Below are 15,636 nucleotides of genomic sequence, written 5' to 3' on the forward strand. Positions count from 1 at the left end.
AATTTAAACTGAAAAAATATTTTCATGAAACTATTAATGCTCTGGACAATTAAACTTTACCTTTCAGCATGTTTGAGGCACAAGTTGTCTCAATGCCGGATGTGCTAAAGTTATCTTTTACTGCAATGGGAATTCCATCTAAATCCCCAAGTGAGCGACCTGCGTTAAAAAACCAAAAGAATAGGAGTTATATCCAGAATATAAAGACACATTAATACTAGTTATTGCAGTGACTTTAGTTTTTGGCAAAGGTACTTCATAAATCAAGTTGATGTTAGAAATTATTACATTTAGACATCAGAAAACATCATATACCCATTAGCCTTATTTTTATTGTACCTCATGGCAAGTTCTTGATATAAGGCTATGTTTTCTGTTAAAAAAAACCTCACCTGCCAAATGGAAACTGCTATATCCAATTAAATTCTTTCTCTAGAATATTCTAATTAAGTATAACTCACAGTAATTTACCTTTCTTGTATCTTTTCTCTGATTCTTCAGCTTGCTTTAAGGCCACCTCTTCTGATACAGTAATGTAAGCGTTTAGAAACTTGGTCTTCTTGATAAGAGAGAGACATTTTTGACAGAGCTCTGTTGGAGTAATTTGGCCTTGTTTCAGTGCTGCAGAAACCTGTAATATATACAATTCAAAAACCTTTTACTGAGGCTGCAGAAGTCTCAAGTATTATACTGAGTGGGCAGGTAGAGTGGTGAAGTGTAAAATGTTGAAGTGAAGCTTGGATTCAAAACCAAGAAAGCTCTATATCTTGGGAGCATGGTGAGCGGGGGTAACGCACCCATTAGCTTGAGTGGGGGTGTGGGGCACAGCAGTTGTGGTTGTTCTCCTCGCCTGAGTGAAGGAATGTGTTTTTTTTTTAAAGATTTATTTATTTATTTGACAGAAAGAGACACAGGAAGAGAGGGAACATAAGCAGGAGGAGCGGGAGAGAGAAGCAGGCTTCCCACTGAGCAGGGAGCCCAAGGCGGGGCTAGATCCCAGGAACCTGGTATCATGACCTGAGCAGAAGGCAGATGCTTAACGACTGAGCCACCCAGGCGTTCCAGGAATGTGCTGTTTTTAAGTCAGGTTTGCATCCCCAAGGGCAGGGGTTCAGGTGCCATGGCCTCTAGTAGGAGCAGAGGCTTGGTGCGGGTGGGACACGAATGGGGGTAGATTGTGCAGAGGGTGGCTTGGCCGGAACACAGGCAGGTACAGAGTGAGAGCAACAGACCCAACAAGCCCCTGCAGGACCTTATGGCTCCAAGTGAGATCTTTATATGTTACTGCAGAATTCGAGTAAGAGCCACTACAGATTGAGAAAAATGCTTATAAAATATGGGTTCAAAAAGCACACTAAAACCAAACTTCTCCGCCATCCTGTATTGGATGTGTTAGAAGGGCTGGTAAAGAAAGCGTTAGGATCAACTGCACCACAAGTGGCCAGAGTCTATATGTTTATAGTAAGTGAACCTTGAAGTGATGACTATTTAATACTTCCTGGAGGAAGTAATAGTAAGTGCTTACTAATTAGATAAAAGCAATGAATAATAAGTCAAAGACGACACCCAAGCTTTGCAGATTATCCAAAACAGAGCTGGATGAGATGAGGGCTCAGGGAGAAGGTGGATGGGGGTGGAGTACAATTTACTGAGTATTTACCAGGAGCCAGATACCGTTGCTTTACTTACATGTGTTACTACCTCACTTAACCTTAACACAACCACGTAAGTTGTCATCTTATTAACCCTCACTTTACAGATGCAGAAACTGGAGCTCAGAGAGGTTCGTGATCTGTCCGAAGCCACACAGTAGCACAGGGTAGACGGAACGTTATAACACGTGCCCTTTCACCACCTCTCTGTGCCGGCACAAGCTCAGTTCCTCCTCTGAGCGGACCGCATCTCCAGGTGTCCCACATCCACCAAGCAACAGCAGTCTGCATTTGAGCGGAAAATCTGCCAGTCATCTGCTCTCGGCTGTGGAATAAATCATCAAAGCAGCGGTACTCTTAAGGCTGAGGGTTTTAGAGGAGCAAATCAGCGGGAACAGGAACGGAGAGGTCCCTTAAGGCTGATGCGCAAGAGAAGGAAAGCATGGCTGAGGGGCGGCTGGGGGAGGGACCCAAGAAGGGGCGGGGCAGCTGAGGGATGCCACAGCCAAACTGAGGTAATGAAGAAAATTATGCCTCTCTTTCTTTCTTTGCCTCTCCCGAAGTTTCCTAATATCTACTATCCTCAGGCTGCTTTCTGACTTGCCAGCTGGTACAAGAATACAAGGGAAAGGCATTAACGATTGTGGTTACAAGGGCAAGAAATGAGATTGTCTGGGAGCACTCATTTTAAATGGTGTTGATCTTCATTAGGACCATTCTTAGGAAATCCAGATTTGAGAAAGTCAGTAAGAGAATTGGAGCAGAGAAATGAAAACAAAGACGCTAACTAGCTAGAATGGCCTGAGCATAAGGAGTGTGAAATCGAACAGTGCAGCTTTCCTGGGGCAAAACTGAAGGTGGCAGAGCTGAATATAAGATGAAATCAACTCTAAAAGTTTTTGTTAAACTGGACTCGCTCTCCCTGACTTCTTTTCTCTAATGGAAAGTAGGCTTTTCCTTGAGAGCCCTGCTTCTCCTGCAGCTTTCTCAAGCGATGACCGTTTTAGCTTCCAGGCACCAAGGAGCAGAGTTGAGTGGGGGAAGGGAGCACGTGCATCCTCCTCACTCCTCAGTGCCTTCCTCTTCCCCGCTTCATTCAGAAACGCCAGCTCAGCTGAAGAACAGGCCTTGGAGGAGCTTAGATCACTCTCCCTGGGGTGTGAATCCACCTCTCCCAGTACTCCTTTCCATTCATTGAAGATTTTCCCACTTAGCTCTCTTTGATCTTTATAGTGGCTCCTGCTGTTATTCTGGTTGATTTCAGACTTCAGGTAATGTACACTGACACCTGGCCTCTCAGTTCTTGACGTCATTTTGGGCAAACTTTTCCTTCACCTTGCCCCAGTTACCAACTCAGCTCAGACTGCGTCATAAACAATATCTCTATGACCTCCAAAACCTCCATTTGAGCTATCCCACAGCTCCTGTCCATTCAGCTCATTTGCTCCACCACTCACACAGTCAAGAAAAAAATGGGGACCTCAGTCCTACCACTGCAAAGAAACAGACTCTGCCAGCAACTGATGAGACTGAAAGGGGACCCTTAGCTTCAGATGAAACCACAGACTTGGCTGACCCCTTGACTTCAGCCTTGTGAGACTCTTGTGAGCAGAGAACCCAGCTATGCCATTTCTGGATGCCTGACCCACAAAACTGTAAGATGAGAATAGGATTATCTTAAGCCAAAAAGTTTATATTAATTTGTTAGGCACCAACGGAAAAATAATACAGCTTCTTAGAAAAAATAAAAAATCTTCCTCAGGAGCCACTCTTCTTAGAAACTAGGGGAAAAGATAAGTGTAAATACATATAATTTAGTCCATTTGTCCCTATAACAAAATTAATGTCAATAAAGGCACTTAGTTATTATCCTAGATGCTTTATATTTCTTTCTTTCTTTTTTTTTAAGATTTTATTTGACAAATAAGAGATCACAAGTAGGCAGAGAGGCAGGCAAGGTGGGGGTGGGGTGGCGGAGAAGCAGGCTCCCCGCCAAGCAAAAAGCTCTATGCGGGGCTCCATCCCAGGACCCTGGGATCATGCCCTGAGCCGAAGGCAGAGGCTTTAACCCACTGAGCCACCCAGGCACCCCATATATTTCTTTTTTTTTTTTTTAAGATTTTTAAAATTTGATTTTAATTCTAGTATATTTAGCATCGTGTTCTGTTAGTTTCAAGTGTACAATATAGTGTTTGGACAATTCCATTCAACACCTGGTGCTCATCAGAGCAAGTGCCCTCCTTAATCCCCATCATCTTGTTCAACCATCCCCCCCACCCACCGATGCTTTATATTTCATTTAATCTTTATATCCACTATGAGGGGTTGGTATTATTATTTTCTTTTTATAGATAAAAAACTAAAGTTCCTGCATGAGGTCACAAAGCTAGAAAGTAGCCAAGTTGCTATGATTCAGTCAAGGACTGTTCCTGTTTCCAAACTATTAACTTTACAGAGAGCATCAGAAGTTGTTATTCTGGTTGGTTTCAGACTTCACATAACGTAGAGACACCTGGCCTCTCACTTCTTGACCTCATTTCAGCCAAACTTTTCCTTCACCCTTTTTTTTTTTTTAAAAGAACCATCTTTTAAAAAGAATTGTCTTGATTAATGCTGAAGGTATAGGAGAGCCCTTGAGGCCTGAGTATCCAGCTGACAGGTACCTATGCACACACTCCATTCACGCTTTTGTCTCCAATGTTTCAAGAAATTGCATCAAGAAGACTAGCAACCTCACATTCCTAAATCCAGCAGTCACTGCTCAGTCCTCGTCTTACAAGTACTTCTCAGGAGCATTCAACTTCAGAGAGCACTCTCCTCTGGAAGCTTTTCACTTGTGTTTCACGACACCGAGACCTGGTTTCCCTCTTGCCTTACTGATCATTCCTTCACCTCTCTTTTGCTGGCTCTGCTTCCTCATGCTGACCTCTTAAATGTTGGAAAGTTTTAGGCCTTCTTCTGTTTTTGTACTCAATTCCCTGGCTGTTCTTATCTGGCCACATACTTTTATTATAGTCTATACTCTGGCCAATTTATATCTTCATATCTCACTGCTTTTCTGATCTCCAAATTCTTAGATATCCACCTGCTTAACTGACATCTTCACTTGGATAGCTAGTAGGCGTCTCCAAATTAACATGCCCAGAACAGAAGTCTTGATTAACTCTTCTCTTTCCAAATATGCTTCCTAAGAGCCTCTCCTGTACGGGGGTCCTCAAAAAACTAAAAATAGAACTATCACATGATCCAGCAATTCCAATTCTGTGTTTTTAGTTGAAATGCAAACACTAATTCGAAAAGATACTGCACCCTTATGTTCATTGGTCGACGGAATGGCTAAGGGAGAAGTGGTATGTAACAGTGGAATATTAGCCATAAAAAGAATGAAATCTTGCCATTTGCAACAACATGGATGGATCTTGAGAGTATAATGCTAAGAGGAACAAGTCAGAAAAAGATAAATACTGTATGATTTCACTTATATGTGGAATCTAAAAAACAAAACAAAACTCATAGATGCTGAGAACAGATTGATGGATGCACAAAATGGGAAAAGGTACGAGAGGCACAGACTTCCAGTCATAAGAAAAATGTCATGGGGATATAATGTACAATATGGTGACCAGAGTCAATAATACTGTTCCGTACATTATGTAAACTTTATATGGTGACAGGGAAAAGCTAGACTTATTGTGATCATTTTGCAGTGTATACAAATACCAAAACATTATGTTGTACAGCTGCAACTAATATAATGTTCTATGTCAATTATACCTTAATTAAAAGAAAAAAAGTGGGGGGACAAAAACCTCTTCCCCATCTTGATGTTACCATTTTTCCAACTGCCCAAGCCAAAAATCTAACCATCCTCCTTCATTCTTCTTTTTCCCTCATCAGCAAGCCCTAACTTAAAAAACAATCCCATTTCACATCACCTCTAGGGCCACCCCACCTCTGCTACCATCATCTCTTGCCTTCTAACTTATCTTCCTGCTTCCTCACTTGCTTTCCTATAGAACACATCTTTAGGAATAACCGGAGGAACTTTTTAAATTTTAAATCCGATCATATCCACATACTCAGAACTTTCCAGAGGCTTCCCATTACACTTAGAATAAATCCACACTCCTCAGCACAGCCTCAAGTTTTCCATGATCTGCTCCGGTTCATCTTTCTAAACTCATCTCACACTATTCTCTTCATTCTCCTTTCTCCAGGTATGCTGGCCTTCTTGCCACTCCTGAATATGTCAAGCTTGCTCTTGCTTCAGACTCTTTGCACTTACTGTTCCCTCTGCCTGAAATACTATTCTCCCAGGTCTTCCCCTTCATATCCTTTAGATCACTTAAACATACTGTCAGAAAAACCTTTCCTGGCTCCCTGCTCTAGTTCTCACACTATAGCCTGCTTAATCAATCTTCATAGTACTTATATTACCTGTGATTATATTATTTACTTAAAAAAAAACCCAAACTTATTTAATGCCTGTTTCCCCACAAAAATGCAGGCTTCATGAGGACAGGAACTTCTGTTTGTCTTCATGTTCATTCTGTGTCTGGAACACAGAGGTGCTCACTAAATGTTAGTTGAATGAATGAATAACTGAGTTGTTTAAAATTTGGAATCTGTTTTCCCATAGAACAATAATTAAGTGTTCTTAGGTAGACCCCCACCAAGCCTACTGAATATATATTAATAACTTAAGGATCAATATTAGCCTGGGGTGTGGCTCCTGGAAACACTGGGATCATGCTATAAAAGAGGAAGGTGAAAGTGAGACTCCTCCTCTTTCCTGAATGTACCTGCATAAAACTCAAGAAATAGGACTTTTGGGACGCCTGGGTGGCTCAGTTGGTTAAGCAGCTGCCTTCAGCTCAGGTCATGATCCCAGCGTCATGGGATCGAGTCCCACGTCGGGCTCCTTGCTCGGCAGGGAGCCTGCTTCTCCCTCTGCCTCTGCCTGCCACTCTGTCTGCCTGTGCTCACTCTCTCCCCCTCTCTCTCTGACAAACAAATAAAATCTTTAAAAAAAAAAAAAAAAAGAAATAGGACTTTTACCTCCTATTTGGCATGTTACCTCCTTTTAGTGCTTCCTTCCCAGCCTCCTCTGCTACTCTAGGCTCACGTAGGTCCCCAACATTGCCTCAAAACTCTACAGTTTCTCCCCAGCAAATTCTCCCTTTCTTCAAATTGATTCTATCAACTAGAGTGTGATGGAGATAAATTTTTATTAAACTACTGTAATTCACAACAATGGGAATAAACTGACCCTCCAAGGCATCTTTACATATTTAAAAGAAAACGTGTACTAAATTAATTAACCTCCAATTGGTAGAATATGGGCAATGGTACAATGATGTGGGGGAAAAATACAGAGAGGAGAGAAGATATTTTTTGGGCTGGGAAAATGTCTACCAAATAATGTTTTGTGCACAGCAGGCATCAACATATATTTGTTAAAGGAGTTATTTAGTGAATGTAATCCTGCTCATGCAAGCTTTTATGTACCTTAGGTCAGCTCTCCTGTTTTTTTTCCCCCGGAGGCAAAAGTTGTTTCTCACAGGAGCTCACTCAACAACATCAGAAAGGGGTGACACGAAAAAGGGAGTGCTGAAGGGGGAAAGGGCAGAAAAAGGACATACTGTATTTTGCATTTCATTTTAAAACAATTTTTTTAAAGAACAAATTGGATTCTTTAGTAGAGGAATTTACTGTACATAAATATGTAGCAGAGCCAGAAGCCATATTATGATGGTAAAATACTAATGTATTGTGGGAAGAACTATTTATTATTAAATGCCTGTCAATTTTAAGTTATAATAATTTATAGCTTTCTAAAAGGATACCGAAAGGGGGTTAGGGTGTTGAAGATTTCCCAGGTGAAGATAAGATAGGAAGATGGAAGGCAGGGTAGGTCCTCAAACTCTACTTAGCAGAATTGCCTGGAACTCTGGTTAACCATATACTTCAGTCCTCAAATCACAGAGCTGCCAAAGTGGGACACAGCTGTGGTTTTAACAAGAGCCAGACGCGATTCTTTTAACAGCGGGCCTGCAGACAGTTCTCCAGATTGAGAGATATGGGCCAGAAAGCAAGGAGACATGAACTGAAGCCTTAACAGCAGAGTAAGTTAAGAAAATTTACAGACACAAATTCAAAACAGAATTAACAGGGTTTGATGATTTACTGGATATGACAGATGAGAAAGAACGTAAAGGCAACTGGGATAAGGGTTGTGCTACTAAATAGAGAATATTAAGAATTCAGAAATCAGGTTTTTGTTTGTTAAGATGGAAACTGAGAGATAAGAAAGTGGTCCTGTTACAATGCTGAAGTCAACTTTGGTTAAATTCCGTGGAGGTGGTTATGGGGTATTTAGAAGAGATGTCCAGAGGGCATTTACAAATATTAGCCTAGAGTTTAAAAATTATATCTAGGCTATGAAGACACAGGTGAGGGAATCTTTGGTATCTTTGGTATAGTTGAAGTTTAGAGAATATATGAAAGCAGGAGAAACTAAAAATTACTCATCTGTATTTTGCAAAGTACAGATTTGCTGAGTTTCTTAGCGGGAACTGCATCAGATGAATGCAGGGAACAGAAGGAGACTGAAGTGGACTGGCGGAGCCCAGTCTGAGGGGCCATCCATCAGGGGTCTGACCGCAGCCTTAGCAAACGTCTAATTGATAGAAACCTGTGTACGCTTCCACCGCTCTGCGTAAAGCTCCCTTGCTGAGGTCCTAACTCCAGAATGGGTAGAGGGAGTACAGCTGAACGCCCCAAAGATCTGAAGCCCCCACCCAGTTCCAGGAAGGGAGACGGCGAGGCTGACCAAGATGCAGGTCAGACCCCGGGTCTCCTTGTCCACGGACTCCGAGGATCTTTCTGACCTCCCTGGGCTCTCAGCAGCCAGTTCCACTCACTTCTCGGAGGGTCCGGCCCAGCATGGTCCTCGTGCCTAGCCTGCCGCCACAAGGCCCAGGTGACAAATTGTAGCAAGAGGTCAACACCCGCGCCGGGGATTACATGGGCGCAGCCATCTTTAATCGTCCTTGCACCTTTCAACACCAAGTACTTAGATTGGTCGAATTGTTGCTCGGGGAAATGATCTTTGCTCGCGATTGGTTGGCGCCGCAAAGCAACTCTTGGAGCGAAGGAGAGCGGGTCGTAAGGAGACTCCCGCTAGGGTCTCGGAGGGAGTCGAGGAGGTTCTGATTTTCTCTGGCGTCTGGTTCGCGAGCGGAGTTCGCTTATTCTGCCGGGGGCTTCCTGGACAGGGCTGGATTCTAGGGGTTTTGTTTTTGCTTTTCAAAGGGGAGAGGGTGTAAGGAAAGAGGAGAATGGACAGAATATTGACCGGAACGTTAATTGGGGCTTTTCGGATGGGAAGAGCAGAATAATTCTATATTCTTCTGCCTTCATTTGCTCCATTAGTTAGGCTGACTTCATTTTTGAATTCTCAACTTTGAAATCGGCCAGTGTGTTTGGCAGAATTTGACCTAATTCGGGGGTTTGCAATGGAATTTCTGAAAACCTGTGTGCTTAGAAGAAACGCATGTAACGCGGTTTGCTTCTGGAGAAGCCGCGCGGTACAAAAGCTTTCAGTTAGAAAGATTAGTACTACCTCTCCAAGGAGCACTGTCATGCCTGCCTGGGTGATAGATAAATACGGGAAGAATGAAGTGCTTCGATTTACTCAGAACATGATGATACCGGTCATACACTATCCAAATGAAGTTATTATCAAAGTTCACGCTGCAAGTGTGAATCCTATAGATGTTAATATGAGAAGTAAGTTTTCGAAAGACATTTCTCCTTACCTTTCTTTTCTTTTTTAATTCAGAGTTTCATCAGGGATCAGTTTTTAAAAATCAGTTGTTCTCTGACTGCACTTCTTTGGTTAACACAAAGGAATAGTTTAGGTGTTTGACAGTATCTCAGATAATCCTTCTCAGGTTTTTGAAATTGCAGTGTTCATGGTATACTTTAGTCTTTTGCGAAATATAAGCAAATACACCTTTGGAAATGTTTCCTTAAAATATAAATCGGAATTTGAGTTAATTTGGGTTCCACAGCTAACTTTTTGTTATATTCTCCTGGGAACTTGGTGGTATTCTGAGGGCCATTGCGGGTTTTGGAGGTTAACGATTATGTTTTCACATCAGTTCACAATTTGCATTTTTTATAAATAATTGCTCTCCCACTATTCACATTTTTACTTATTGCTGCATGGGGCAAAGCAGGACAGATGCCAGATATGATAGGGCATAGTACTTTCCTCATTCCTGCTGTTGCATTTTTGCCCTAGACAGTTAAAATACCCTTTCCTGTGTGTTTCATCTTAAATGGGAATGTTACCATCCCTAAATCAGGATAGAATTATAAAATGGTATGAAGGGGCACCTGGGTGGCTCTTAATTTCTGCTGGGGAATATTGACAAAGCTTGGAGAGCACTATATTCCTTAAAAATATATACACCATGTAATTAGTATAGTGCTGAAAAGATTGATTACTATTTGTGAATTTAACTTTGGGGAAAATAATGACAAAAATATTCCTCACCCATATCTTAAAAAATTTTAAAAAATCAAAAAAAATTTTTTTAAATCTCTTGGAGTGATTCGTTAGTTAAACTCCATGTTATTAAAAAAATAATAATAAGCTGCCATATGCAGTTTAACCATAGGTCTGTGTTTTGAAGGCCTTGCATGTAACAGTTTTTATCCGATTGCCTTTTAACAGTTACTGTATGTGAACTATGAGTGATTAAATGTCTTGGTTTATATAAAGCAATTATAAAATTAGAATTAATGATAGAATGAATCATTTTGTGAAGTTTATGGAGAAGTGTTGAGACTGGCATTTTCTTATTTTTCCTCCTATTTTCCAGGAGCTATATGATGATTAGGATGTCAATTCTCATTTCTTGATCTTGAGATCTCTTCAACCTCTTAATAATTACAATGGGCTTTTGTTTGTGTGAGTTACAGCTATCAATATTTGTCTTATTAGAAATTAGAAGAGCAAATTTAAAATTTTTACTCATTTAAAAATACAGTAAACTCCTTTGGTGTTAACATTACAAAATTAAATCAGGATAGAATTATAAAATGATATGAAGGGGCTCCTGGGTGGCTCAGCCAGTTAGGCAACCAATTCTTGATTTCGGCTCAGGTCATGATCTCAGAGTCCTGGGACAGGGCTCCACGTGGAGTTCTGCGCTCAGCCGGTAGTCTGCTTAAGGATTCTCTCTCTTCCTCTCCCTCTTCCCTGAGTGTGCATGTCCTCTCTCTCTCTCTCAATTAAATAAATTTCTTTATTAAAAATGACATAAAAATGAGAGGCAACTACATAGGTGAAGCATTGGAACAGGTAGTAGTTGGTAGAGCATAGGACCTACTTCAAAGTGCTTACTATGAAAAATAGCTATTTTCCAAAATAAGCAAAAAGTTTTAGTGAGAAGAGTATCATTGTTTTATACTTTTGCTTATCTCTTTGCTTTCTGGTTTATAAGACAGATGGATTTCCATGAACTTCTGTATTCAATCTATTGCAATATATTAGGTGAAGTTAGTGAAGAAAATCCAGCCTTGTACAGATTATTGAAAAGAAAGGACATCAGGGCGCCCGGGTGGCTCAGTTGTTTAAGTGACTGCCTTCGGCTCAGGACATGATCTCCGGGTCCTGGGCTTGGGCTGTCCAATATGGTAGCCACTAGTCCCAGGTGAGTGTCAAGCAACTGATATGTGGCTAGTTTGAATTGAGATGTTAGTATAAAATACACACTGGATTTCAAACACTTAGTTTTAAAAAAAAAAGAACGTAAAAGATCTCATTAATTTATATTGATTACACTTTGACCTGATACTATTTTGAATATATTAAATGAAATATTAAGATAAATTTTATTCTTCTTTAATGGCTACTAGGAAAGTTAAAATGACATATGTGGCTTGCATTATTTTTCTGTTGGACTGTGCCAGTCTAGACAGTATGAGGAATACCTATTATACACAGCTTTTTGGGAAAGGGATTTGAGGAAAGACTTGGATTCTTAAAGGGTTTATAGCTAGACAACTCCCCATTAACGTGGACTTTTTCTGTCATTTTAAAAAAGATTTATTTAATTATTTGAGAGAGAGAGAGAGAGGACATCCCTATTAAGGATGACTCTTATTGTCCCATGAAATCCCTATTTATGTTCTTTTTCTTTGCTCTGAAGTAAGACGTGCTACTACTAGTTGGGTATAGTGTTTTACTTTATTCACTTATATTAGGTATGAAGATAATTTAGTTTTTATAGCTTATGTCTTTAAACATTAGGTTTATACCCAATGATCAGTATATTTTTTCATCTCCTTTGACTATAAATCCTTCGGTGGTGGATCCCACGGTCTACCAACCACTACCTGTTTCAGTGCTTCACAATGAAGTTGTCATTCAGTCTTTATTTTTGTGTCCTTTTAAAATTTTCGTTCTAACTTAAGATTGCAAACTAAAATTAGTGGCGTTTTCACCTTGAGTAATTTGTACATTTTGTCTTCTTTGAGATCTGTTAACTTTTAATTTCTTTGAATGCACAGGCACAATTTGTTTGGCGTACGTTTTCATTTCAGTAGGATGCCTGGATCTCGACTTTCTTGGCTGCTATTTAACAATGTAATATCGTGATGCATTTACTTTCATGTGGTGTTCTTGAGACATCTTAGTTTTTTATAACTTAACCGAGTTCTGTTATTTGTAAGTTATCATATTTCCTGCTCATGGGTCTTTTTTTTGGGAGGATGTGTGATTGTTGTTGCAGAAGATACCTGAAATGGTAGCTTGCAGAGATAAAATACTGAGTAGAAGATTATAAACTGGGGCACCTCGGTGGCTCAGTGGGTTAAGTCTCTGTCTTTGGCTCAGGTCATGATCCCAGAGTCCTGGAATCGAGCCCTGCATTGGGCTCTCTGCTCATCGGGGAGCCTGCTTCCTCCTCTCTCTTTGCCTGCCTGTCTGCCTACTTGTGATCTCTCTCTCTCTCTCTCTTTCTCTCTGTGTCAAATAAATAAATAAATAAATAAATAAAAGATTATAAACTGTAGGAAGCAGTTCTTTCTCTAAACAGGAATGTAAGGAGCTATGAAGCCAGGGTGTTTTTCTGGAGATAGCCACTATTATTGGGTGTAAAATCATAAATCATGTAAATGGCTAAATAAATGAATAATCTTAAAAGAGGAAAAATACATAGGCAACAGCATCCTACCGACAATGTTGGATTTCTTTAGATGAGATTAAAGTCTCCGAAATCGATGACCTTAGGATTTTCCAAATCATCCCATCTCTGAGCCAGTTAAAACTGGCAACCTCTAATGATGGGATGAAGCTCCTAAGAGCCCCCGTTTATTTCTGTTCCCGAGTAGGTCCTTGCTAGCAGCTGCTTTCTGGATTTGGGGCTTGTTTGGCTGGTCCCAGTAAGGCAGGGCTACTCCATTAACCGGGAAAACTCGAGCAAACTTGTCCTGCAGACTCTGCGCCTCAGAAGGGACTGAAGCCTTTTCTGTAGCTCCACTCTGCCATGTCTAAATACCCACTTTTTTGCTCACACCACGTAGGAATTTCAGCAAGTAATTGTGTAATTGTGTTTTATTAATGGAAAAGGAATATAAAACAGGAAAAGTGAGGGCACCTGGGTGGCTCAGTGGGTTAAGCCGCTGCCTTCGGCTCAGGTCATGATCCCAGGGTCCTGGGATCGAGTCCCGCATCGGGCTCTCTGCTCAGCAGGGAGCCTGCTTCCCTCTCTCTCTCTCTGCCTGCCTCTCCGACTACTTGTGATTTCTCTCTGTCAAATAAATAAATAAAATCTTAAAAAAAAAAAAAAAAACAGGAAAAGTGAAACGTGACTTCCGTGAGTATTACATGTGAAGTTGTTTTCCTTCCCCCTAATGGGAGGTGCATGCCTAACTAGCCAGATGGCAAATACGTAATATTGGCATGATGGCCATCAGCTTAGATTTTCTGGGACTATCCCAACTTTTCAAACACTCTCTACCATGTGTCTTGATTTTTTTTTTTTTTTTTTAAATTAGAAAAGCAACTTCTAACAATCCACCCACCTGTCCTCTCCCCCTGTATCCGCTCCCCTTCCCTCCCGCTAAATGGATTAACTTCCTTGTTCCTACCTAAGGCCAACCCTCCATGTGGGTTCCTGATTCCATCCCCTTCCATCAGCTCAGGAGCACTGTTGGAGAAGTTCTTTTCTGCATCATCATTCTTTCCTTTCTCCTGGATCATTCCCATTAGCATACAGACTTGCTGTTACTTCTCCCCTCTTGAGTCGGGGGGAGACACTCAGAAATCCTTTCCCCATCTTACCTGTGCCCCTCCAGTTGCTATTTCCATTTCTGTGCTCCCCGTCATAGCAAAAACTGCTTGAGAGAGTTGAATGGTCTCAGGTCTCCAGTTCTCTCTTTCCCGTTCTCTTTCTAGCGCCGCAGGCCACAGCAATGGCTCACAAGGTCACCAAAGACCTCTGTGTTGTTAGATCAGACGTTTGGTTTGGTTTTTTAAAAAAACATACGGCAGCTTTTGACCTCATCTTAGAAACTGTTCTACCTGTCAGCCTTTGACTTTTTTTTTTTTTTTTCTTTCTTAAGATCTATTTATTTTTAGAGACAGTCCATGAGCAGGTGTAGGGGGTAGGGGCAGAGGGAGAGGGAGAGAGAATTTCACACAGACTCCCTGCTGAGTGCAGAGTCCAAGGTGGGCTCCATCTCACCACCCTGAGATAGGCTGGGAGTAGAAACCTGGAGGCTTAACAGACCAACCCAGGTGCCCCAGCATTTAACTTCTTGAAATGACCTTCTTGCCTTGGCCTGTGGGACCACTCTTCACTGGTCAAGCCTTCTCCGTTTCCTTTGCTGGTTTTTATCTTTAAGATCTAAAGTGCTACCTTTATGGGTGGGTTGGGGGGGGGGACTCAGGGAGTGGTTTAGTGATTTCAGAACATAAATTGTGGAACATGACATGAGAAAGGTGGAAAGAGTGCTTATCTTGGAGTGTCTCACCTAGCAGAAATGGTCTCAGAGAAATGGCAAGTGGAAGAGGCTATGGCACATAATTTTGTGTCCTAGAAAAGTCATTTTTATATGTTGAAGCTTTGTAATAAACTACTTTGGGCTATTGTAGATGGCCAATTTATTTGAAACAAAAAAGTATGATTAGAATGTCTTCAGGTCTACTTAACTGATATTTATGTAAATATTTTAAAAAATATGTATAATAAAGCAGTTAACTTGACATATCAGAATAGAGGTAGTAAATGGTTTGTTTTTTTTCTCCCACTCACTAATATATGCACTTACTTCAGAGATGTTCTAGAAGCATTTTGGGAGATACGGGGAACATTCTTCTTAGACCGATGTTAGGCATGGGTATAGTATTTGATACTATTTGTTGACTTCAAACAGCTTTATCATTTTTTATCTTTTTCACTAGACTTGGCGCCAAACAATTTTGTTGTTTAAAAGTTCATGAATGAGGGCGCCTGGGTGGCTCAGTGGGTTAAAGCCTCTGCCTTCGGTGCAGGTCATGATCCCAGGGTCCTGGGATAGAGACCCACATAGGGCTCTCTGCTCAGCAGGAAACCTGCTTTCTGTCCTTTCTCTCTCTGCCTGCTTCTCTGCCTACTTGTGAACTCTGTCAAATAAATAAATAAAATCTTAAAAAAAAAAAAATCAATTATTCAAATAATGGATTTTTTTTTAAAAAGTTCATGAATGAATAAAAGAAACCATTTTCAAAGACTAAAATTATATAAGGAAATACCAAAAGGTCTAAAGGCAACTTCAGAATTGGAATTTCAAAAACATTTTGAGCAGCGGTCGCTTTAGTTGAAAATGGTTATAACCTTCCAAGTAGTTTTCTTTGGAAAGAACAACATCCCTTGTTTTTGTGGGTTCAAGTGTGATGATAAAAAAAAATTGTGAGGTTGATTATTTT

General features: G+C 40.8%; 2 protein-coding genes across 8 annotated transcripts in view; one reads left to right on the top strand and one right to left on the bottom strand.

Moving 5' to 3' along the window:
• The window catches only part of QRSL1 (glutaminyl-tRNA amidotransferase subunit QRSL1), a 34,255-nt gene extending 25,557 nt beyond the window's left edge, over positions 1–8,698 (bottom strand). For all 5 annotated transcript variants that reach the window (XM_044244665.1, XM_044244658.1, XM_044244650.1 and 2 more), the window contains exons 1-3: positions 8,576–8,698; positions 472–631; positions 61–159 (exon numbers count right to left, since the gene is read on the bottom strand). In XM_044244665.1, the coding sequence (XP_044100600.1) occupies positions 61–159; positions 472–631; positions 8,576–8,599 (283 nt within the window). In that variant the 5' untranslated portion in view covers positions 8,600–8,698. The remainder of the gene's footprint in view (positions 1–60; positions 160–471; positions 632–8,575) is intronic.
• A 104-nt stretch (positions 8,699–8,802) lies between these two features.
• RTN4IP1 (reticulon 4 interacting protein 1) overlaps positions 8,803–15,636 on the top strand; it is a 45,829-nt gene continuing 38,995 nt past the window's right edge. For all 3 annotated transcript variants that reach the window (XM_044244720.1, XM_044244730.1, XM_044244710.1), the window contains exon 1: positions 8,803–9,443. In XM_044244720.1, coding sequence (XP_044100655.1) covers positions 9,170–9,443 — 274 coding nt within the window. In that variant the 5' untranslated portion in view covers positions 8,803–9,169. The remainder of the gene's footprint in view (positions 9,444–15,636) is intronic.

The sequence above is a fragment of the Neovison vison genome, chromosome 1 (assembly GCF_020171115.1).
Source record: "Neovison vison isolate M4711 chromosome 1, ASM_NN_V1, whole genome shotgun sequence".
Lineage (NCBI taxonomy): Eukaryota > Metazoa > Chordata > Mammalia > Carnivora > Mustelidae > Neogale > Neogale vison.